Genomic DNA, 25402 nt, shown 5'->3' on the forward strand with positions numbered 1-25402 from the left:
TTGCCCTTTGCTGCAAATCAGACACAACATGCTGAAAGTTATCTAAGTCGGGATGGCGTGATTTTCAGCACCTGGCATGAAAGTCATGGAGAAAGTCTGCTGCATGTATTGATGCCGACCCCTATGTAAATACTGGAATTACTGGCAGCTTGAAGGTGGTGGTAGCTCCAGGTTTCCCCTGTGTCAGTATAAACACCTGAATGTGATTTGGAACAGCAGGTGGGATCGACTCACTGATGGCGACAGCAAAAAATTTTAAATGACCATAAAATGGATGATTAGAAAAAAACGAATTTCTAAAAAAAGGAAAAGCAAAAAATGTAAAATTATTTGAGTAAAAAAATAGGTAGTGTGGCTAAAAAAATATACTATAAACACCTTTTTTTAACTGTTCCTTTAGGAAAATGAATGAAAATAAGTTCAGAAAGCTTGGAAAAGATCTAGTAACTTATAGCAACCAATTAGCAGTCATGATGTGATGACACATTTGAAAGCAAGTAGGGTCCAATGTTCCCTTTGATTTTTAAAAGGGTGGTAAAACTTTTAGTATGTTATAGAATTTTAAGCAACTTTTCATTTGCCATTCTTATTTTTTATAGTTTTGGAAGTATTTGCCTTTTTCACGTGGTGAGTGATCAACATATTTTGTATCCTGTGCCTCCATTTTTTCGTGACAAATACAAGAGCACGGCATAAAGATTAAATATAAAATATGTGCATTGAGGGGCTCCTCCATCTCTCTCCCATAATCACACTCACAGGCTCTGGAAACAGGGTGCTTTGCATTGTGGTCTTTATTTTACAAATCATACATTTTACAGTCATTGACATTATCATGTTAGTGGTTTGAGGATAAATGATACCTTTGTTTTTCTTCTTTTTGTATTGCATTACAGAGAAATAAAAAGGTTAAATAAAAGTTTGTGCTATTGCATCCCCCCTAGTTATAAGGCAAAGCTTCAGAAGACCTTAAAAAAGCTAAGCATAATAAGTTTATTTATAAATATAAATCCTGCCGTTTGTACAGTATTATTACAAAACAGCATGTTCAGTGGGGAATGTAAATAGTGCTCATACTGCACTTCCAGACATGAGAAATATGAATTACTCACTTGGAATCACCTTGCGGACCAGAAGATGATGTTGAAGAAAACACTGCTCTTCTACAAACCCAAAGGAAAACTCGCATAGGATATGGAAACTTCTGCCCTACCCACATTGAACCTACCAGCATAGGCCTTTTTGTGTTAGTGAATGCTGGGTATCAGGTGGGGAACCACAATTGGACATCCATGACCTGTACCCTATAAAATATGCTTGTCACAGTATATATGGCTTTTATTAATTCCTAATATACAGGAGGAATATGCAACTGAAGTGGTCATTTCATTTACTGCATTCCAGGATTATCTGATTAAAGGGGTGGTTCAAATTTAAGTCAACTTTTAGTATGTTATAGAATGGCCAATGCTAAGCAACTTTTCAATTGGTCATTATTATTATATAGTTTTTTTAATTATTTGCCTTTTTCTTTTGACTCTTTCCAGTGGTCAAATGGGGGTCACTGACCCTATCTAGAAACAAATGCTCTGCAAGGCTACACATTTTATTGTTATTTCTATTACTAATCTTTCTAATCCGGCCCTCTCCTATTCATATTCCAGTCACTTATTCAAATCTATGATTGCTGGGGTAATTTGGAACCTAGCAACCGGATGGCGGAAATTGCAAACTGGAGAGCTGCTGAATAAAAAGCATAAAAAACACAAATAATAAAAAATTAAAACCAATTGTCGCAGAATCTCATTCTCTAGTCTACATCATACTAAAAGTTAAGTCAAAGGTGAACCACCCCTTTCATGTCCTCTACTTCTTGGATGCCATGAGCTTACTCAATTCAACACTTCTCAGTATCAGACAGAAAAAGCAGACAGGAATTTCAACATATGCAGAAAAAGTGGCAATATGGTAAAGCCAAGTTTATTCATATAGCCTCAAACAAAGCTTGGTTTGCCTCTACATCTTGTTGGACAGAAGTACACGCAGACAGAGAGCATCCCAATATCTTTTCTAACAAAAAATTGCTATATATCAAAACAGCTCTGTGCAACATTGTAAAGGGCAGGTTTTACTTTGGATTTGAGATCAATATTTTGTTATGCTTAGTTACCCTTTACCAAACTAATGAACTACAGCCATAGTCCAAGATCAGCTTCTGCTTGTTGGAAGCTGCAGTTCACAGCAGAAGTTTACATTAGAAGCTGCCACAAATGAAAGTCTGGTCCACAGGAAGTCATGCCTCTTACTACAAAGCAGAGACAGATTGTGTTTAGAAAAATAAATGTCCAGATGAGCAGTGGGAATAAAGTACACATAAAGTCAGTGCTGCAATTAAAGGATGGAGGACAGAAAGCATAGGATTTACAGGGCTTAAAAGCCAAGAGTAAGGGGTGGGACAGAGCTGTACTTCTCTCTGTCTCTAGGGTTCCATTTGTGCCTCAGCATCCTGCCATGATCTGTACGTCATGGCAACTATTAGATATATTATTAGCAGCAAAATGCATTTTTCTGCATTATTTTTCATGTAACTCTCTCCAACTCCTCATCTTGCAGAAAAGTGAACGTTAATGGTCAGGGACAAGTGTTAACTTATGCTCTTTTATATACTGCAGCAGGATCTTTCCTCTTCGATCAATGGTTTCAGCTAATTTCTTCAGGCCTTCAAAGCCCCCTTGGCTTTCCCAAAACACATGGTCAAACTGCAGTGATTTTAGCAGCATGTTCTGTAAACAGCCCGATTCCAGCACTTGCACGGTTAAACTAGGAAACCTAATTGGCACCAGAAAAAGAAATAAGATAGTATTACTTTTTATTAATTCAACTTGCCACTCAAAAGCGGACTATAAACATTCAGACTTACACATCTATCCCTTGCAGAAGCCTAAAGTTAAGGTTGTCTTCAGGGTGATGGGGTCGTCCCGCGTTGTCAATGAAAACTAAACGTGATGGGTTACTCTTGCGCACCTATGGGAGAAACAATGGTCACCTTAGCCCAAGAACACTGCAAGTATGATTGGTTTTCCATTATTTTCTATTTTATTTTGCCAGAGTGTTCCTTCTCCATCTCCATGCTTAGAACTACTGTATACTCTAGAAGCCTCTGTAGAACAGTACCAGGTAACATTCACATTTGGGGGCAAATTTACTAAGCGGCGAATTTCACAGGCAGCACAACACTTTGGCAGGCGAAAATTCGCTCAAACAATGCTAATTTACTAACATATGAAGTTGCGTCCAGAGCACTGAACACTGGCAAAGTTGCGCTAGCGTTAATTCGGCAAGCAGAGCGCACTTGCGATAGCGTTGGCTAATTTGCATACGGCCGGAAGTTAAAGACGTATGAATAGACGAATATGTTGCAGCAAATACAATACACTACACAAGCCCAGGGAACCTTAATAAAGAAAATAGTTGTTATATTGCCCTACACATGAGCCCAGTGTATAGTTTGTGTGACATATGTTAGGAAATGTAGGGGGTTACCCAAAAAAAAGTACGCTCTTTTGCAGCCTATCACCCTGAAAAAAGGAAACAACGCCAGCGTTTTTTGGGACTTTAAAAAAAAAAATCTCAACTATATTTTGAGGAAGTCCTATCTACTCTATTGCACTTCGCCTGGTCTGAGGTGGCGAAGGCAAGTATGATAACGTTTAGTAAAATCCGCTTCTTAATGAATGTGCGCAGTTACGTGACTTCATCTGGCGATTGAGTGCGAATGACCGCGCCAGCGTCAGTCTCTTTCGCTAGCGAAGTTACACCTGCGCCCGTTAGTAAATCGGCGAAGTACCGAAATGAAGTTACGCTGGTGAATTTTCGACCAGCGGTAGTCACTTCGCCCTCTAGTAAATTTGCCCCTTGGGGTTGTGCTTATTGACTGTCTGAGCTGAGGCAAGTAATAGTTCAACTTGACTGGATATGTATCAACAGGAATATTTTAGAACATGTTCAGAGACAAGAAGCTTTACCTTCATGCTTTACTATCTATTTAAGGAAATTAACTCTACTTTTTAAGTTGTAACATTTCCACACATACACAAGACATCTGTTTACTTTTCCCTGTTCTTATCTACTTGTGCTCCTGGCACATATGCCATTATATGTCCCTCCTTTCCAATGGGCAAAGCTCTATAACTCCTACTGCACGAATATGCTATTATGGTGGGACAGATAGCAGCAATAACAATTTTAATTAAAAATGTATGATAACCATGGATATATCCATACATGCAGATAACCATTATTCTTGCCCTTTGTGTTTGCACTGGTATTTACACTGATGGTGTAACTGTACTTGGTGCTCTTGGCTTCATATGACCTGACTTTTCAGTTAGGTCTTTCACTTAAATGCTTTTATACTGATTCTGGTTTTGCATTGTCCCTTTATCCTGTATTGTGCTGCTTCATCATTTGGCTTTGATTAATTACAGATCATTCCTCTTTAACTCTTGTGGTGCCAGCCTTCTGCCTTAGTATACTAGTTCTGCTTCCCCCCAAAGACTCACCATCTGAGTATCCTGTAAACCAGGGTTCCCCAACCTTTTTTTACCCGTGAGCCACATTCAAAAATAAAGAGAGTTAGGGAGCAACACAGGCATGCAAAAACATTCTAGGGTGCCAAATAAGGGCTGTGATTGGCTATTTGGTAGCCCTTTTATGGACTATCAGTCTACAGGAGGCTCTGTTTGGCAGTACACCTGATTTTTATGCAACCAAAACTTGTTTCCAAGACAGGAATTCAAAAATAAGCCCCTGCTTTGAGGCCACTGGGAGCAACATCCAAGGGTTTGGTGAGCAATATGTTGCTCACAAGCTACTGGTTGGGGATCACTGCTGTAAGCAGTATACTACTAGGGGAGGAACTACTGGGCGATTGCACCTGGGCCTGCACCCCCTCAGGGCCTGCCAGGAGCCGGAACGAATAAAAATGGGGGGTGGGGAGCCTAGGTGCGCAGCCTGCACCCAGGCCCAGGAACTACTAATTCCATTACTGGATATTACCACTTTGATCCCTGGAGAAAGAAGCCCAACATTATATGCATTTTATTCATATACATGAAAGTCCTTTGTCTTGGGGTCTGGGCTTTTTCCTATTCCTTCAAACATACTTGTTTTGTTTTTGACATCTACACTGCATCTAAGTACTTACCAAGATATGCACTAAAACAAGTCCCTTTGCATTACGGCATTTGTCATGTAGCAGTTCCTCCACACAGGGCTCGGATGGGTCGGGATTAAAGCCGCAGCAGTATCGGTCTAGTCGATCCTGGACCTGTAAATAGATGTTTTATGAATACATGACATGTTTCAAATCATAGACATGACCACATACCTTGTTATGCCATATGAGAACATGCAGGATCCGTGGCAAATTCTAAGTTATAGCTCCTACTGTACCAAATGGAAGTTACCCTTGAAAACATTTTAATAAGTTGAAAGGTGTAAGAGAAAGTTTGTAAAATCTTGCAGGAACAGTATGAGTCCAAAAAATAAATAAGAAATGTCTATGTTTTCCGTTATTTCTTGTACTAAACATGGCAAATAGTGAAAATTAAAATACCTTAATCTCGCATCCCTTGTGGAAACGGAATAGGCAGAATACAATTTAACCCAAGTCCTCTTTATAGTGCTCATGTTGAACATGACTCAATATAGAGCTTGATTAGTATCATAAGCCATTTCTAAAGAATGCTCACTTTCTGTATGTTGCGGCTCCAAAAAACTGCAAGGGTATATTCCTCTACAAGGGAAGAGTTCATAGTGATGGGAGAATTTGCGCTGTTTCACTTTGCCAAAAACTTGTGAAACAGCGAAAGTTTACAATACATTAGAGTTTATGGGCATTAGAATCTTAGGGGCACATTTACTATATAAATGTACTCAAATTAATCTAATTTTTTTATGAAAACAAATCCAGCCAAACTCCCTTCAACGATTTCAACTTATTTATCAATAAATTTTCTCAAAAAATTCGGAGTGACAAAACGTCACAACAGACTCTAGCGTCGGTTTGTATTGTACGATTGACCCGATTTTGCTACACAACAGGAAACCTGTTATCCAGTAAACTCTGAATTACGGAAAGGCCATAATTAAGTAGACTAAATGTATGAAGAATGCATGGAAAGCATTTATCCAGAAACCCCCATGGCCTGGCCATTCTGGATAACAGGTCCCATACCTGTACTGCATCTTATACATTACAAACTTTACAAATGTATTACATTTTGTACACATAATTGCATAAGCTCTTGTGAAAAGGACCCTCTTTACCGCTTGGTTATTGTTGTTTTTGGTATGTTTTCTTGTTTGTTTAGGGGCACATTTACTAAGCTCGAGTGAAGGATTTGAAGTAAAAAAACTTTGAATTTCGAAGTTTTTTTGGGGTACTTCGACCATCGAATAGACGACTACGACTTCCGACAATGACTTTGATTCGAACGATTCGAATTAAAAATCGTTCGACTATTCGATATTCGAAATACTGTCTCTTTAAAAAAAACTATGACTACCTACTTCGCCACTTTAAACCTACCGAGCTACAATGTTAGCCTATGGGGACCTTCCCCATAAGTTTTCTAAGCTTTTTCTGATCGAAGGAAAATCCTTCGATCGATGGATTAAAATCCTTTGAATCGTTTGATTCAAAGGATTTAATCGTTCGATCGAAGCATTTGTGGTAAATCGCAAGGATTTTACTTAGAGGGTCGAATATCGAGGGTTAATTAACCCTCAATATTCGACCCTTGGTAAATGTGCCCCTAAATGTATACACCCATTTATTGTACAAATTGTACAATGCTGTGGAACATGTTGGCATTTTATATAAATACATGTAACAATAATAGTGTAAGCCTGAAACTAATCAACTTTCCATATGAAAATTCAGAATCTTAGGCTCATTATTGTTCTGAACACTATATCCAGAAAAGATGTGAGGTCCTCCAATAATAAAGAAACAAATGTATAAAAAAAATTTATTAGGACATGAAGACCTAACGAGTTTCGTGCCTATTGGTGCACTTACTCATAGGTAGCCTTTCTTTATTATTGGAGGTCCTCACATCTTTTCTGGATATAGTGTTTTGGACTTGCACCTTGGGACTGGGGTGAACTGTGAGTGAATCCTCTATTATTAATTTAACAACAATTTTGTATCTTGATTTATCAATTATTTTCTAGAGTGGTACTGCATAAACTTTTTTGTGGCATCAGCACAAACCCTGTCTTTATATTCATTATTGTTCTGCCCAAGTGAAATAACCATGTTGCTTCACTGTATAACAGCATCAAGCCCACTCCGACATACTATTAAGATTTAATACATGAGATGATAGTGGCCTAGCTGATACAAGAGAACATTTGATGGATATTTTGCCTCTACTGTTCTTTGTTTATGTCATTATAGACATGACAGAGGCAATTCATATATTTTGTCTATCTCCACACAACTAAAGAGTATAAAATCGGCCATTCTGTTTTTTGATTCTGTCATAATACCGGAAAGCAGAACATTTCAGTAATCTCACTAGGCTAGATAACAACAGCACTGGCAGAAACCATTCTAACTGGAGAATTTGCTTGCTTTTATAATTAAACTTGAGGTAACTACATTTGAGGGCTAGGGTGGGCATCCTGAGTATTTTAGGGAAGGTTTATGCCCCCTTAATGAAAAAGCCCTATGTAATTGACCTTTGATCAATAATGCCCAAGTGGCAAGATATGAATCTGATTAATGAGCATACTCTATATTCCAACAAAACCCAACTTTATTAAAGGTTATAGGCAGTGTCGGCCTGGCCCACTGGGATACCAGGAAAACTCAGTGGCATCAGTGGGCCCTTTTGTTTCTAACCATTTAGCCTATTTCATGGTTATTCTGTATTTCTTTTAAAAATGCTTAATAATGGAAGACAATAGTAATTAGATATAAAAGACTAGCAGAATAAAGAGGTTGAGTGAGGAAAGGAGGAATAATTGTTTGGAAACTGGGCCCATGGTCTAAGGTTTCCTGATGGGCCTCTGGCATCCCAGTCCAACACTGGTTATGGGTATACTCCATGCATTAGATAGCAACACTTCATGCCTCATGAGGGCTTGATAAAGGGCCACATGAGACCTAAAACATCGGCTTTTTACCCATAGCCTGTCCCCTCAATCTTTAATAAAGTCAGTTCATTGGAGAATAGATGAGTGCTGTTCATTGATCAGATTGTGTTATTATCTAGTGAGGAACATGGGCTCCATCTTGACTCTACTCAACACGCTGACTATTACCGTGATGGAAGATGTAATATAGTTCTGTAACTTTTAAATAGCATTCTAAAGATGTTTTTTATTACATAGACAACAATGGCATTAAATAGATTAAAATTATTATATTTGTGTATTCAGACACTTTTACCACCAACCATGGAAAAATGACATAATGCTACAAGATTGCTTCATAAACTGGCATCAAGTGGCAGCAAATGTTTGTGCCATCTTATACCCAATCTCCTTTTTATGCTTGAATAATTGCCATTGCAAGATTTATGTTTTGGAAGAGAGACTTCACAGCTGTAAGGTTTGGCTACCAAAGCTGTGAATACAACAAATCCATCATTCTTTCCTGAAACCAGACCAGAGGGGAACCAACTATGACTAATATAAATTAAATTGCAAAATGAATGAATATGCAACTTACGAATGGTCTTCATTATATATATTTCTATATTTGGTTTTTAAATAACTGTCTTTTGTGTTCCCCATCACACAGCACAAATTGCAGAAGTGCTATTCACTATGGAAAATAAGAGGAGAAAACACATCTTATATAAAAATAAAATGTTTTATACTTTAACATGCTGTGAAGCAGCAGACAGTTCAGCCCACAAGCCATTACTATGATATACTAAAATAATACACTAGTAAGAATACAATGCTAAACTCCTTGGGGGTTCCATCTGTATAGTAATATTTTGAAACAGTACCAAACTAATTAAAATTCTGCCATTATACTTATGGTTCCTAACATACTACAGGTATGGGATCTGTTATCTGGAAACCTGTTATCCAAAAAGCTCCAAATTACAGAAAGGCTGCCTGTAATAGACTCCGTTTTATCTAAAAAAAAAAAAAATCCACATTTTTAAAAATGATTTTCTTTTTCTCTGTAATAATAAAATAGTACCTTGTATTTAATCCAAACTGAGATGTAATTAATCCTTATTGGAAGCAAAACCAGCCTTGGGTTTATTTAATGTTTACATGATTTTCTAGTAGACTTAAGGTATGAAGATCCAAATTACGGAAAACTCCAGGTCCCAAGCATTCTGGATAACAGGTCCCATACCTGTATAAATAAATGTTCAGGAGAAGCTATACAGCTCAAACTTCATTTTACTTCCATGTGAGGGAGACCATATAACTTAGTTGCACAAAATCATTACAGCAAAATGGTATAAGATTATTAGTATAGGTATGGGACCTGTTATCCTGAAAGTGCGAGTTATGGAAAAGCCGTCATAGACTCATAGGGGCCTATTTACTAAAGGGCACCATCTGCAGGAATATAGCCAGTTTACTAACAGGTGTAGAGGACAATTCACTAGCGAAAGAGACCGTCACTAGCGTACGTTCGCACCCTATCACCAGGAAACTTTTTGTTCAGATGAACTCCGCAAATTCACTATAGTGCAAATGTTACTGAATGTTAAATCTTTTGCCAGAGTTTCCTTTGCCACCTTAGACCAAGCAAACTGATTAAACAAAGCTACATCTTCCTCAATCTTATGTCAGTGACATCATATCCTGTATGCTGGAAATTCATAAAAGTTTTTTACATTTTTAAAGCGGGATTGCCTTCAAAAGTCCTAACTATTAAATATTTTTGTGTTAACACTTTTTTTCTGACATTTGAGGGGCATGCCACATTTGTTTTAGGGTGGGCTCATGTCCACCCTATATGAGGATCTTTTATGTCTTTATTATGGTTCCTTGAACATTTGTAATAAAAAGTGGCCACTTCAAGCATTTGCACCAACATCACTAATAAAGACGTCCATTCGACCTATAAGTACTGCAACCCCCCTATTCAAATTAACCAAAGCATAAGAGTACCAACAAATTTTCACGTTCATAAATGAACGCTAGAGAAAGATCGCTATGAAATGCTCGCACTGCCGAAGTAACGCTAGTGAAAATTCGGCTGCTGAGACTGCAACTTCACATTTTAGTGAATTACCATAATGGTAGTGAATTTGAGCCTGGCCAAAAATATTGGGGTTATTTAATGTTTAAATACTTTTTTTTAAGGTATGAAGATCCAAATTATGGAAACATCACTTATTCAGAAAACAGATCCCATACTTGTAAATGTTGGATGAAATTAAATGAACACAAGCAATAAGACAATGTAGACATTTTGGTGATAACCCTGATCTACTAAAGTAGTTTGCCCTAAACCCTTAGCAGCCTCTCATTTGCTTCTCTGCCAATAGATTTCTTGCAATGAGCTAGTTCACATTGGCCATTTTCTTATCTGCAAAAAAAGGGGCTAGGTGTTACAGTGTGTAGTGGAAGTTGTTAAAAGGCATGGTTTAAAGGTGAACATACATTATAAGATCCAAGGGTGGGCAATATTTGGCTTATTCGATCACATGGCCCAATACAACCCCAATAGGACTGTCAGGATGAGGACTGCATCAACGAGATGATGCCATCCTTGACCTCAAAATCAAACCTGCCCATTGACATCTGTCTGATTGTTGGGCAGATTTGAGCTGAGTCTGAGAATTATGGCACTGATCTTGTGTAGTTACAGTAAATATGGTTGACATTAAAGGAGTAGGAAAGTCGTTTAGCACTTGGGGGTGCCACATGTTAGGCACACCCAAGTGAATGTATTTACTTACCTGAAACTCTGGGCCGGTGCTCCTATCAGCAGAAAACTGCACCGGTCCGGGGTTATACCAGTGAGCACCACGGAGCGATCCTCTTCTGGCTCCTTCTTTCTTTATGTGGCTGCGCATGTACATTAGAGTGAAAAGCCGAACTTTAACTAAAACGTTGGCTTTTTCATTCTACTGCACAAGTGTCTGCCCAGGAAATTTTAAGAAAGAGGAAGCCGGAAGAGGATCGTTCCGTGGTGCTCACTAGAATAACCCCGGGCTGGTGCAGTTTTCTGCATCTTCAAAAGAGGTAAATTAGTGGCAAACATGGAAATATGACTTTGGAGAAAGGTTTGGACTAGGCTGCAGTGCTGTGACTGGTTAGCGAGGTTTTAATTTGTGACTATTTGCAGGGGACTTGGAAGCTCTAATGTGTCTGGTAAGATGGGAAGTGGTAAGGTGGTGAGAGGGGTGTCAATTTCAGCACTTGCTTGGGGTGCCAAAATACCTTGGCCCAACCCTGTTTATCAGGGCCTGGCCATGACCAACTGTTTACTTTCTGTAGGTTTACTTTAGGTTTCACTTTTTATTTTCCTTATTAATAGAGCTCTCCTTTCAATCTCTATACATAATAAGCCTTTAATGGATTCTGTTATTAGTAATAAGTAGGCATGCACTTAATCCCAGATTCAATTTGTCCAATTCCCAACAAGATTTGAGTGAATCTTGAGTGCATGACAGAAATGCTTCCAAACCCTAGATTTATTACGGTATATGATTTCTTGTTTATTGCATAGTGCTTTTAAATCGGGCCAATGTTTGTCCTGTGAAGCGTCCAATTAAAATAAATTGCATCTGTGACTTTATACTATGGACTTTATATTTTTTGTGTTGTCTGCAGGTCCCAGAGGCCAGTTGTAATTGAATACAAGCTTAATTCCTAATTTAGATCAATGTCCATTTGTATTTAATTTAACACTGTGGCTTGGCAGAATTAGCTGCCACAATTATGACCCGTGGCATTTTTTTTTCTTAATCGTGATTACAGGGTTGCTATATAACACACAAATGCAGCAGATAAAAACAGCTAGAAATAACAAGCAAACCATTTTAGATGCACATATCAATATTCAGGTTTAAACTGCTTTAGCAACATGCTCCCAGCAACAGACTTGTAATTTAGCAAAGAAAAGATCTTCACTCTTCTTTATTTATTTTCCTGGAAAGCTGGCTTGTGTCAAGACTACTCAGCAAGATCTACTTTCATGGAATGAGGCAATAGAAGAAAATCATTCTTTGACTTCTCAGGCTGAAAAGTGCGGAGCAGCAAGTTGGTGTACTTAGTACTGGCAGGATCAGGCCAAAATTATTTGCTTCTCTGCAAGGTTCTGTGTTGAAAGAGTGGCAGAGATGCAAATAATGTCTGATGGTTTAGGAAAGTTGCCAGGTTTCTGGCCAGCAAGTACACTAGGCTTATGTTCAGTGAGAATTTCTAGCAAATATTGGGACAAAACTGCAATAATTCCACCTGTAAATCACAATAGCCTGTAACTTTTCTGCTTGCATAAAAATGTAACTATGTTCTCTAATAGAACCTCTGTAAACCTTTTATGAACCTTTGCTAAAATTCAAAAGAATGCATCAGTAGGAAACTAGATTATCTGTTAAAGGACTGGGCAGAAATTCAAAGTGACATGGCACTCTATAATTCAAAATGAAAGGCACATCCAGAACAAGGTTCAATGCCAAATTATTGGATTTACTTCTCAGATTTCCTGGGTGTGCTGTAATCTATAATACTGATTATCTGGTGTTCCTGGCTCTCCGCCATATTCTAAATTCTGAGCTTGTCAAAATTGCTGCCAGGGATCCAATAAAGAATGCGGGCCTTGAACCACTTAAAGCACCATAAAATGCCCATGAAGAAAACTATGCGGAACAAAACTTTCTCATAAACTGCACTGTATATTAACACCAGCTGTCAAAATAAAACTAAATCATTAAAGGAAAAGGAATGTCATTTTATACTTGGGGGTGCCAAAATTTAATGGGCTATGTATGATTGTGCGTCTGATTATTTTTTGTCCGTCATTAGTCAGAAAATCGATTGGCTGAGTTAAAAGATTCTCATAGTTCATAGTGAAATCTATCCATTGTCCAATTATTTGCAGAGCCAAGCAGGCAGGTACCCGCAGTTTTCCTAGCTTCAACTAGATTATATTGCTTGAATTTGTCTTTTTTTATTGATAGACAAATCTTACATTTAAGCATCGTTTCAAGATAAGCTTGGTCCTACGATAATGAAAACATAAAAATCTTAACGTCTATGACCACCTTTAGCCTTTAGTTCTTGAGTCTGCTACAGACTATGTTCTGAATACTTATCTACTGGAGTCTAGACCCTTAGGGTCAGGGCACACAGGCAGATTCGGGGAGACAAATCTCCTCTTCTTCGGGGCGACTAATCTCCCTGAACTGCCTCCTCTGCCTTCCCGCCAGCTAAAATGGAAATCGTCGGCGGGATGGGACTTGGAGCGATACGTTTTCCGAAGTTTCCTTGTGAGGCAACTTGGGGCGACTTCGGAAAATTAAGTGCTCAGAGGCAGTTTGGGGACATTAGTCGTCCCAAAGAAGAGGAGATTTGTTGCCGGGCGACTAATCTCCCCGAATCTGCCTGCCTGCCTCCTTCTGCATTATTCTGGACCTGCAAACTCTTCAGATAGCCTTGTGATCTCACTTGAGTACCATTGGAAATTCCAAAACACTGTCATCAGAACAGTAAAGGGAAGCTGTAAGATAACTGGCATAGAGCTGGTAGACAGAAATCTGTTTGGAGCAACCTCATGTATCTGTAATTATGTTTGGCCCACCTGCTTTAGAGTGCCAACATTTTATGAAAAGAAAGGAATCCCTTTTGACTTCTTCCTCTACTTTTAGGCCAAAAATGTAGCATTTGCTGGTGGTAGAAATACAAATACAGCCAACTATCTAATAACAGAATATTTATAGAGCCAAGGTTCTAAAAATTACAATCAACACAAAAGTAAGTGAAGACTTAGACACCTAAATGTCAGCCCTTCAAATGAGTACCCATGTATGTGGCATGGCTGTAGGGAAGTGTATCAATGGGACATAAACCTTTCTCTAGGGAAGCAGCTCTTTTGATGCAAGAAATCCACCAAAGAGAATTGTCTTCTCCACCCTACTGATGTTTAATTACTGGATATATTATAATACTTGACTTTTATAATATTGGAAATATCTCACAGTAATTTCAATGTGTTACCATGAAAACTGATGCTGTGCTGGTAGGCACAACACTAAATTGAGAATCATTTTGTATATATAAATGCAGTCAGGGAAGTTTTTTATCTTCTTTTAAACAGTGGCATAACTAGTGCTGGAGAAGGAGGTGCAACAGCACCCTGGCCTAACCACCCAAATGGCCCACTGAGGACACCAGCACGAAGATGGAAGCTATAGTATGCACACGTCCAAGGTGGGAACTCAGGTCTATAATTTTTACAAGGACCCGTAGGGAGTTATTTATGTTACTACTTTTGAACAGATCTTTTTGGATTTTATAGGAATCAAAACCCTCCAGGTAAAGATCTTGTGCCCCTTTATGGATAGGAAAAAATATGCCCACCACAGAGTTTATTATCTGGAGACAAACAGTAACATAAGAAATAATAATATATGAGTTGATCAAGGTGCAAAGAAACCTGCCTGTCCAGACGCTGCAGGGAAGTGCTTAAAATTGAACTGTCACATAAATATTCAAAATGTACCATTTGTATATGTGTATATTACATTTTTTTCTCTAAATACTGTTTATTATGTTATAATAGTTTTTGTAATCAAAACCTGTGTGCATAAAACCTATTTTATAGGCATATAAATGTTTATTAGAATAAATAAGAATGCCTGGTTTCTTAAGAAGCCGATTAAGGGCGCCCAGGGACACCCCTTGTAATATTGGTTAGCATGATATTTCACCAGGAACAAATTAATTATAGGAAAATGTTACAAGTGTAAATAAATATACTACCTGCAGGAGGAAATCAAAAAGAGCCAGTTTGGCCCACTCTGTATGCTTGATGCCCAGACAAGGAGGTCTATTAATATTCACTGAAGAGTCCCTCATGCCACACCTATGCTTCAGCATCTGCTGGTATTGTATCCAGTCCAGTGCATGAGAGTTTTGGTCATTGTTTGTGTCATTTAAGTGCTTAATGTCTGGAGCCCACCATATGATTGGTCTTGTGGCACCATTGGTGTACTTGTAGGGTAGTAAGTCGCTTGTAAATTTGCGGGCCACTGCAGGCAGGCTCCTATTTAACCCTAAAATCCTGTCAAGGTGGAAAGCCAGAACTTCATATAAATCAGTAGGGCGCTTTATTAATCCACAAAGTCCTTTTGCACAAATCTTCTCTTGGTGACAATTCCCAACAAGAGGGTTTGGACATAAACCCACCTGCAAAACTTGTCCATGTGCAGGGATTCGAGATTTTGCAACAATCTCACCCTCTGACAATAGCCTGATTTTTTTCAAATCATCTAATGTAAACCATGGTGGTGCTTCTTCATTAAATCCTAATCTTGCCTTGGCTTGGTATTCTTGGTTTTCTGTTGGTTGAAATTGTAAGCAGTGTAAATCTGAAATGTTTTTGTTCTTTATGAAAGATTTCTGGCCGTAGCTTAAACTCTCACTGTCACTGTTCCCTTTCAAAATAGAGACTTTTTTGTTTGACCTTGCCGTGACTGAAGTCTTATTCAAAGGAAGAATATCACTTGTTTGTGCTGAGTAGTGTGCCACCACTGATTGTACTTTACCAAGACCATTATGCAGAAGATTCTTTCTGATTGTAGAAGGTTTGGGGGGAAATGCATCCTTTGGCTTAATGTTATTAAACATCTGGACAGCAAATACAGTCAAGTTAGTTTCAGGAAACTGTTCAATTCTCTTTTTGTGGGTGATTAAAATAATGTTCTTTGGCTTAATATGTGTAGGTGTATCCAAACCACGAATACGTTTCCTGGTCGCTTCCCTCTTCTCTTTGGTTTCAAGGGAATTACTTTTCCAACGTAGTTGGTCACCAATGTGACCTAAAGTGCTCTTCTCCTTACAATCATGGCTGGACTTAATGAAGGGCTGCACTTCCTGCCTGTAGCTCGGTACATCAGAATCCCAACTTCTCTGGTCAGAGTTTTGAAGCAGACTCAGCAAATTGATCTTGGTGTCAGTCCACAGCCGCTTGTGTCGTACAACTTTCCTGTGTTTAATATTCTGCTTAACTTTGCCTTCAGCTGGGAATGTGGAAAAATTATTATTTAATAGTAGAGTTAAGGCGAACAAGAAGCAGATCCCCAATACTGTCTTTCTCTTCAAGTGTATCCTCAGGCATAACCTCAAGGCCTACAGGAGACAGAAATGCACTGCATTACAATTAATCATGTCAGTCCAAAGAATGATTCATTATTTCTTGGCAAGAACCTATGTCAAATAACATAGAAGCTGGAAATCTATCCAGTAAACTGTGGTTACAGAGCAATGAATGCTTTCACAGTATAGTCACCCTCAATCCCTTGAATTATTTTATATATTATTAACTGTAATCATGTCAGAATATTATTTGTTATTTCTGCAAAATGTGGTTTATCTGTTTGCTCACTTCTAATAAGATATATGTAAAATCCAGTTTTATTACTACTGCTACCCATACTAAAAACATTAAGTTTCTGCTATATTGTGCAATTCCCTGGACAAAATGGTTCCAAGTGTTTTATTTACAAAACATTTTCTCTACTACAGTTATATTGTTCCTCCATCATAAGTTGTTAACTTTGAAATTGAATTGAATATTGCATGAAGGGACATGTTGCAGCACTCAAATGGATTTCTGACTTCAGCACCAGCTTCATCCCAGCTATTATTTTGCTTTAAGGCAAAATAGTTCATAAATAGCAGGGGATACCAAATGCTAAGTATTTAAACAGCTGTTGCAGTGGGTAGAAACTGGCCATACAGAGAAATATCCGCTCTTTTGTTCTAGTCACCAGACAATTGCATCTTAGCCCAATTTGCCCACCCAGTTCCAATGAACAGATCAAAACAGAAGCCTAGGGACATCAGTTCAGAGAGCATCACATTCTGGGCCAGTCTAAGACCTTTCTGGGTCCACTTTACCCTGCAGAGACAACTGGCACAATCTCCCCTAAAAAGTGCAAATACAGTATACATACACATTATTTATAACTAGACATTAAGCCCGTTAAATTAACGGGCGCTAGAACATATGTAGCCAGAGACGGTGCGTGGGGCACATGCGCAGTAGCGCAATCCCACGGACACAGGGACTGGACGCAGAGACACTTCAACTTTATTATATAGGATTGACCCATCCTCCTTTGCAGCAATATTAGAGGCATAATATAATGTCACAGCTACACTGGCTTGCTGCTGGGTCTGGGTTTTGACTCTCAGCAGCTGCAGGCACTGCCAGTTATCCCTTTTTGCTAAAGGCATCTTAGTGTAGTGCTGTAATAAAAAATTCAGGCAGGTATACAAGTCCATACCACAGTCCCCAGACACCCCACTCCGGAGGAGGAGGAGGTACTGCTAGGTAAATGAATGGCTGGACAGCTAGAGATTCTGGGCTTGAATTAAATTTGTTGGCAATGCAGCAGCCTCTCTGCCTTCACCAAGTAAATATGCATGTACACACACATTATTATATGGAGAGAAGTGACCCACCTCCCTTGCTTTCCTTCTGTAAGTTAGTTTGATTATTAATTGCACTCTAGGACACATATAGTGCCACCAAATATTCTCAAAAGGCCTAAACATTTTTTCATCAAACTTGGCAGAAACCGATTTATTTCGTAGTTTCAGATTTTCCATGCTTGAGGTAGGGCTTTGGCTCTGATCCTCTGTCTGCTTAGTGCAGTGTTTCCCTAACTTTTTCAGTGAGCTGTCCCATTTTTAATGTCCAGACATTCCACAGACTTCCAGATGCAATGAACATTATCAGTGTCGGACTGGTCCACCGGGATACCAGGAAAACTCCCGGTGGGCCCAGGTGTCAGTGGGCCCTTGTGCTGCTAAACATGTGGCCTATTTCATGGCCATTCCCTATTTCTATGAGAACAAAGAGGCTAAATAGATGGAATAATAGATTAATAGATATATAATAGATTATAGTATTTAAAGTATAGAGACTAGGAGAGGTTGAGTGAGGAGAAGAAGAATAATAGTACTAAAAGTGGACCCCTGGTCTAAGGTTTTTTGTTGCCCCTGATTTAAGGTTTTTGGGTGGGCCCCTGGTGTCCCAGTCCGACACTGAACATTATTAAAGGTGATATCAATCCTCCATAAGAAGCTGGAGCACTACTCAGCTCTCTGAAGCAGGCAGCCAAATATAATGAAAGAAAATGCTCCACTGAGACTTTTGCCTAGAGAGATGCCAACCTGGAGCTTTTATAGTTTTGGTGCTTCATGGCCACACCCTGACTATGCCCCTGGACAGACCCCCATTCAATCCTACTTCCTTCTCTCACCAAAGGTGTATTTTCAATGCTTTTCCAAAATGCTTTTGTCACTCGGGTTCAAATTACAGGGAGTGGGAATCTGGGCTGTTACTGAACAATTTTGTCTGTAAAGTGATATTGTCCTGACAAGAAATATCAGACGGATGTTTTGGTTTGGTTTTTTGGGGAAAGGGGGGGGGGGACTCTTGCTAAAAAAAAAAGTGCTAGAAAATCATAGCAGTCATCAATATATTTGCCTTTGACAAAGCTGGATTGCAAGCGGGAGAAATGAGTGTCAGGCACACTTTTTTACGGTTGGGGAGGGCAACAGAAAAATACTATTAAGGGGCACTAAGATTACCACCTACCTGGGAGGGGATGCTTTGTGGGTGAAAGGATTGGCCTCGGTGGTTAAAGAAGGGGTAGCCTACGTTGATTTCTAACCAGACATCAGAAAGTGCTTCAGACTCCAAGGAAGCACTACAGGCAGGCAGGTAATCCAACCGCTCTCACTGCTGCTTTCTCACGTGACCGGCTTGTTACCTCCGGGAGGGGATGCTACATGGGTGAAGGTGTTGGAGACCTACAGAACACGGAGGGGTGTTCTACATTTATTAACCTATAACTACAAATTAGCTGCCGGGAGGGGCTTTAATATGCAGGCTAGCACTTTGGCTATGTAGATACCCACTATCTAGGGTAGGGGGGTAGGGGTTTTTTAACTTTAGGGTTTGCTTCTCCTTTAAGTCCCTTATATAATCATCCCATCTAATTAACAAGGGAAGACAAAATGTAAATTGTGGTTCTAATCATCAAAATGCACCTATAAAATATGAATAGAGACAACTTTAATTTCTGCAGAGAAATGTCAGCACAAGATACTGCATATGAGCAGTTTTGCTGATTTACAAGAGAAAAGGACAGGGTCAGATTTCCACAAAGGCATCCAAGGAGCTGAGCTGTGAAGTCTGCAAGTTCTGTCCTCCAGAATTACTTGAGACATTTTTGCTGTCAGTCATCAGAAAAAAACATTCATGGAATTCCATCTTTGAGCTCAACTCTGAGACGGAAAATTAACAAACCTTCAGTATTTGTCTTAAACAATACAGTATGCTGAACTCGTATACTAAACATACAATATTTCTGCTACAATCTGTAATCTACTATCAACATCACTGGCATATACCAAACAATCTGCATTACATATGAGCTGTTTATATTTATCATATGGTCATAAAACTTACAGTCCTGTATAAACAGGAAAGTAATAAGGAAGTATATTATTATGCTCCTGTTGAGTGTAACCTCAGTTTTTCTAGCTTTTTCTTTTATGAGATGCTTCTCACACAGGGCAAAGATTGATAGGGGGATTGGCAGGAGATAAGGGCAATTGTGGGGCTATGGCATTGCATATGGCTCTCGTTATGACAAGGCAGCACTAATAAAACCTTTATAGAAGTACAGAAGTAAATCCCACAACAGTAATATAATTCATAATTTTTTCTACAGCGTATATTTCCACTGGAGAGATAAAGGGATAATAAACAGAGGTGTATCTGAATAGGAAATATATGCTGTTTATAACTATACCCTGTATTTAATTTGATTTCCTATAAATACAAGTGTGAAAGAGTTTTTACTGGGAACTTACTTATTTGCATATTTGTATACAGCATGAGCTGCATATCATTACTTATTGCTTACAGTAGTGCTTTACAGAGTAAGGATGCATCCCCTCTGTCAGTTTATTATCAGTAAATAGTTATAGGACAACTTTCTAGTTGTATGTTCCCAAACTGTAAAGCCCTCTAGGACTCCCAAAGCAGATGATTGGGTCCATTTGGCAGTGAATGTGGTTGGCCATGCTGGGTCACAAACATCACCAGTGATGTTGCTTATAGCAACCAATCACATACAGTATTTACTTTTGTTTTCCAACTTGTAGGTGACTGTTCAAATATAATTCCTGATTGGTTCCTCTGGGCAACATCACCATTGATGTTTGTCTCCAATGTTAATAAATACAGTATGCGCCTTACATAATGAGCACGTTGGGAGGATCTCATGCATGTGCTCAAACATGGCTGCCATGGCCATAACATGCGATCAAACATAGCACATGCTACCAGCATTTTATGCAGAAAATAATATTGTTCCCCCCAACTGGAGTGCAAAATCTATTAATCGTCTGTTGGAGTTAAAAATTATATCCTGGGAGGTGCCCTTTAACTAAAATGTTGCTGTATTACAATTATTTGTATTCATTAGACTGTTGTCCAGCAACAATCAACATTTATTCTTAAAGCAGCACTGCACTATGAGTACAAAGGGACTTCCAAGCATTCCTATCTGCTACAAACTTTACATACCAATTTTTTTCCAGTATTCAGTTGACTATACACACACCACTAAAACCCAACATGATGATTTGTGGTGCATGCCTGTTGGGAGGGTGATCTCAACTGATATTTGGCTAGTTTGTTGATCAGACATCTGCTGATGCATATTGTTTCCAGTGCATGGTTAATCAGCAGATGAGAAAGTCAAGATGAGCCACAGCTCTCTTCACTTGATCGGTCCTGACATTTCGGCTGTCCCATTGAACAAACTGCTCAATATAATGATGGCCACACGATACATGGCCACTCCTATGGTTTCTGACATTTTGGCTCATGGGCAGTTCAGACATCAAAAAGTCACCTTACTGTCAAAGCAGTGATGCGTACCAATGCTTACCCTAGCCCGCCCTCTCCAGCCCGTACCCAACCTGGCCCAAAATCCCAACATTGTGCCATATCCCAACCCACCCATTTCTGAGAAAACCAGAGAAATGAGGTGCTGTGAAAATATGTATAAAATGGGTTGAGCTGGGCAAGAATGTTAGCAAGAACTGGGGAGAGGGCAGCAAAGGCCACAGTAGTGAAGGTCTAGGTCTACAACTCCAAACACTGAAAAAAATGAAAAGAGGGGTATCCAAAATGAGCTGAGTATTCAGTACCTTCTCACCAAAATCTATTTTGCCAGGTTCTGACTGGCAAATTAATACAATAAAGCTACATCCTCAACATTATTATGTAAGTGACATCATATCCCGTTTATTCCAAAAATCATAAGCAAAAGTCAATATGCTGCTGTTTTTTCATGTTTAAAGTGAGATTATGTTTACTAGTTGTAACTGTTAAAAATACTGTATCTATTTACACTTTTTTTTAACATTTGAAGCTCATGCCACATCTGTTTTAGGGTGGGCTCATGGCCTAGGACAATAGAGGATCTCTGTCTTCATTTTGCTTCCTTTGACATTTTTAATAAAAAGTGGCCACTTCCAGCAATTTCACCAACATCACTATTAAGCATGTAAGCATGAGTATGTTTAAGAAGTTTCGCTAGGAAGAAAGTATCGATAGAGAAAAGTCGCTGTGAAATGTTTGCGCCAACGAATCATCACAGACGAACGTACGCCAGTGTTCTCTTGCCGAGACTTCATTGCACATTTTGATGAATATGTGTATTTGTCACAAAATAACGTCTGACATAGTTGCGCGAAGTCTGGAGGAGATTTCTGATGCGAAAATTCACACATAAGTCTGTAGTTTTCCTCCCATGTTACAAAAACATACAGCCAAGTTAATTGGCTCCTGATAAAAAATAGACCTTAGTGTTTGAGATGCCCCAAGATTGTAAACTCCATTGGTGCTCCAATGATGATCAATCTCTGTAGAGAGTTGTAGAGTATGTTGGCAGCATATAAAGCAGAACGTGTAATCATTCATATAATGTAACATCCTGACTACAACAAATGACTTCCAGTGTTCAAGAGAATTGCCATCAAATGAATTGGTGCATGTCCTACTCAGAAGTGTTTAAGCCCAAAGTAAGACTCGCTTTATAATATATTTCAGCAATAGTACAATCTAATCCTGTTTTTGCTATATTTTATTATACTTGGAATGTAAGTCAGGCATAGGGCACAATAAATGAGCAAATATTACTCTTTTCAACAATAAAAAAAAGGATTTCAGATGCATTTGGAGAAACGTTACTACCCTAGAGCAGTACGAAATACACATAGGTACAAGTATCTGGAAAGTCACAAGTCTGTTTATTCAGCTGCAAGAACTCAGCACATTTACCAGCTACTTATCAATATACATGCTAACAAAAGGCTAACGCAGGTTGAAAGGCACTTGTACTCCTCTCTCACTCGCCAGTGTCAGGATGAGCCTTTTCTGATAATATTATTACTTTCCAGACAAAACAATGCAGGAGGTTGGCTGCCCCTCCCCAGCAGTGAAAGGGTTATACACACCATTTGTCTAATAAATGGTTCAAGCTGTTGTCCAGCAGGCAGAAGTCTGTTCTGTTTGATCTGCTCAGCCACACTCACAAGCACAAGGCTATGCCATACCTACCATTGCTTATTGTGCAGAGTGGGAGCTCCAGGGAGCCATCAATGGCCACTCACAGTTGTGTCTCCTCCGTTATCACCCAAGCTTTTCATACAACCATCCAGTCAGTGCCTTCCTCTATTCTCTCCTTAGGATCCTACAAATGCTTCCTGCGCTGGGAGTATCACTTTCTTGAGGATTTTGGTTAGGTCCAGCAAAAAACTACTAAATCTCATCCAGAAGTCCCAGGTTTTCTCCCCTTGTGCTGAATTTGCATGAAACAGCTTTACTTGTGCGTTCTTACTTGGATTACCTTGCTTGAACTATTGCAATTCCTTTGTGCAGTGTGTGTGTGCAATAACAAAGAGGTCTCGTGCAGCCAAGCTGTGCTCAACCCGTGTGCTCACTGCACTGAAACTGAGAATGTTTCTACCAGCATTCCTTTGGGGCTCAGCAGCCAGCTCAGACCAGCCCCCCAGCAGTAGCAGGAGAGGGTGGGATTGAGGTGAGGCAGAGGAGGAGGGGACTGGCTCATGTGTGTATCAAAGGGGTCTGCCAAGGGAAAGGCTGCAGGCTCTTTACTTGATGAAGATCTTTTTCACAATAGGAGTCCTGTTGTTTTAGTTTAGTGAGATCTCTTTCCAGAGAAACGAGAGCTAATTGTATCTATCGCCTTACTCACTTCTATATAGAGCCCAACAACTGTGTAGGAGACAAGGGGTATAGGACCGAGGCAGGAAAGCTATTATATTCTGAACTGAACTGTTCTTAACACTGCCCTAATAAGCTGAATTGTAGGCTGTTACGTGGCTGTATGTTTTCATAATGTGGGAGGAAACCTCCAGAAACACAGAGAGAAAAGGAGATCATACAAACTTCTTGTAGATAGTGTCCTGGCTGGAATGAAACCTAGGAACCTAGTGCTGTGTGTGCACCAGTGTATGACTAGATAGTGTATGACTACATATACTCCTGGGACTCCGAGAAGTTGAGTCTGATGCCCCTGTTTAAATGACCAGACTGGATAATAGAGTTGCTCAGTGTGGATATGATGTGGAGACCAGGTGCAAACCCACTGGCTCCACTGGCCCAGGGAAGAAGGTCCAAAGTAGGTATTTTCGGACTACTTGGCTCTGTTTCATGTAGCTGAACGGAGAAGTAGAGCCAATGCTCCATGTACCCTCAGACTTAGAAGCAGTTAACCCTGTTGGAAGAGCTTTCAGTCCAAGCTAGGTATCAATGCAAGAGGAGTTAGAGTGTTGGTGAGCACCTCCCATCAGTAATTGAGAACAGTAAATGGTGTGCAGGGTCAAGTAGGCAATTATATGTGAAAAAAGAAGAAAGAGAACTGACCCATATTACTGCACCCTCGATCAAGTGCCTTAGGCTAAGAATACGCAGAGTAACAACCTATACAGACACCACGTGTCAATTAGCCTTTTCACGCTGTGGGTGAAGGGGTGGGCTGTGGAATTGATACTTGGGCAGCATTTTTGTATCTACCAAGTGCCTGAGGCACAGCATCTACAGAGCAATAGATCAAACAGACATTGCGTGTCGGTTTGCTTTTTTACTGTCTTGGAGGGGATCTCATGCGGGTGAAGGGGATGGTGGTGGATCTGAACCTGAGAAGGTTAATGATTTGATCTCCCAAACCACTAATCATTACCTGCTAATGCCTATGGATGTGATATATTATACTGTGTCAGACAGAACAATTAATATGCCAAACAAATCATAATTATCCATACTCCCGACCAATTTTTTGTGCCTGGTCAGTTTGCCTCACTGTCACTAACCCTGGTTTTAATTGCTGGTGACTGGACAAGCAATATATTTTTATTTTTAAATGGTTATTAAAAGTTATGTTTTATTACATTTCTATATGAGACTTCGGATGTAATTGATATGAGGGTGCAGTAATATGGGTCAGTTCTCTTTCTCCTTTTTTCACATAGGTATCAATGCATCAGCTTCGTGGCCCATGTAAAGCTGGCCATAGATGTGCAGAATTTGTTCCCACGAATGATGGAGGATCGTTCATTCTGGACTGACCTGCCACTAACCATTCAGATTAAATAAAGTTCTAAAAACAGCAAATCAGACAATGTTCTTTAATTTATCACCCGTGTTTACATTAATCGCCTTATTTGCCACATCATTTCAGAAGTCAGAGCTGGGATGTGAATGGTCAGACATATTGATTTTAATAGCAATTCCTTTGTCAGCTTTAAAACCATTGATATTGTTTAATTAATGTATCTTGGAAAGTTGCTTACAATTACATTTTCTTTCATTGTATAAAAAAAACTCATTTTTTGGCAGAGGACCCCTTTAATAAAAGTAGTGTCAGCAAACATTGTGCTAATATGTTCAGATCTTTGAGTTTTTGGCTCCCCCATAAAGACCAAAGTGTCATGTTGCTGCAGCTGGCCTAGAGCAAAGGAAGCATTGTTTCAGCATGCTCACAGGGACATGTGCCAATTTAACACTTTCTCTAATTAGTTCATCCCAAAGTTATCAGGAATTTTCTAGCACAATGCAACAGAAACGTAC

General features: G+C 39.3%; 1 protein-coding gene across 1 annotated transcript; it reads right to left on the reverse strand.

The window, feature by feature from the left end:
• Window positions 1–1754: 1754 nt before the first annotated feature.
• Window positions 1755–23497, reverse strand: gask1a.L (golgi associated kinase 1A L homeolog). The gene is made up of 5 exons (XM_018267487.2): window positions 22871–23497; window positions 14980–16347; window positions 5207–5329; window positions 2921–3024; window positions 1755–2829 (listed from the first exon to the last, which is right to left on the reverse strand). Exons 1-5 carry the CDS (start codon window positions 22871–22873, stop codon window positions 2625–2627), a joined length of 1803 nt encoding a protein of 600 aa, XP_018122976.1. The 5' UTR covers window positions 22874–23497; the 3' UTR covers window positions 1755–2624.
• Window positions 23498–25402: the final 1905 nt, after the last annotated feature.

This window comes from Xenopus laevis, chromosome 6L (genome assembly GCF_017654675.1).
Source record: "Xenopus laevis strain J_2021 chromosome 6L, Xenopus_laevis_v10.1, whole genome shotgun sequence".
Classification (NCBI taxonomy): Eukaryota; Metazoa; Chordata; class Amphibia; order Anura; family Pipidae; genus Xenopus; species Xenopus laevis.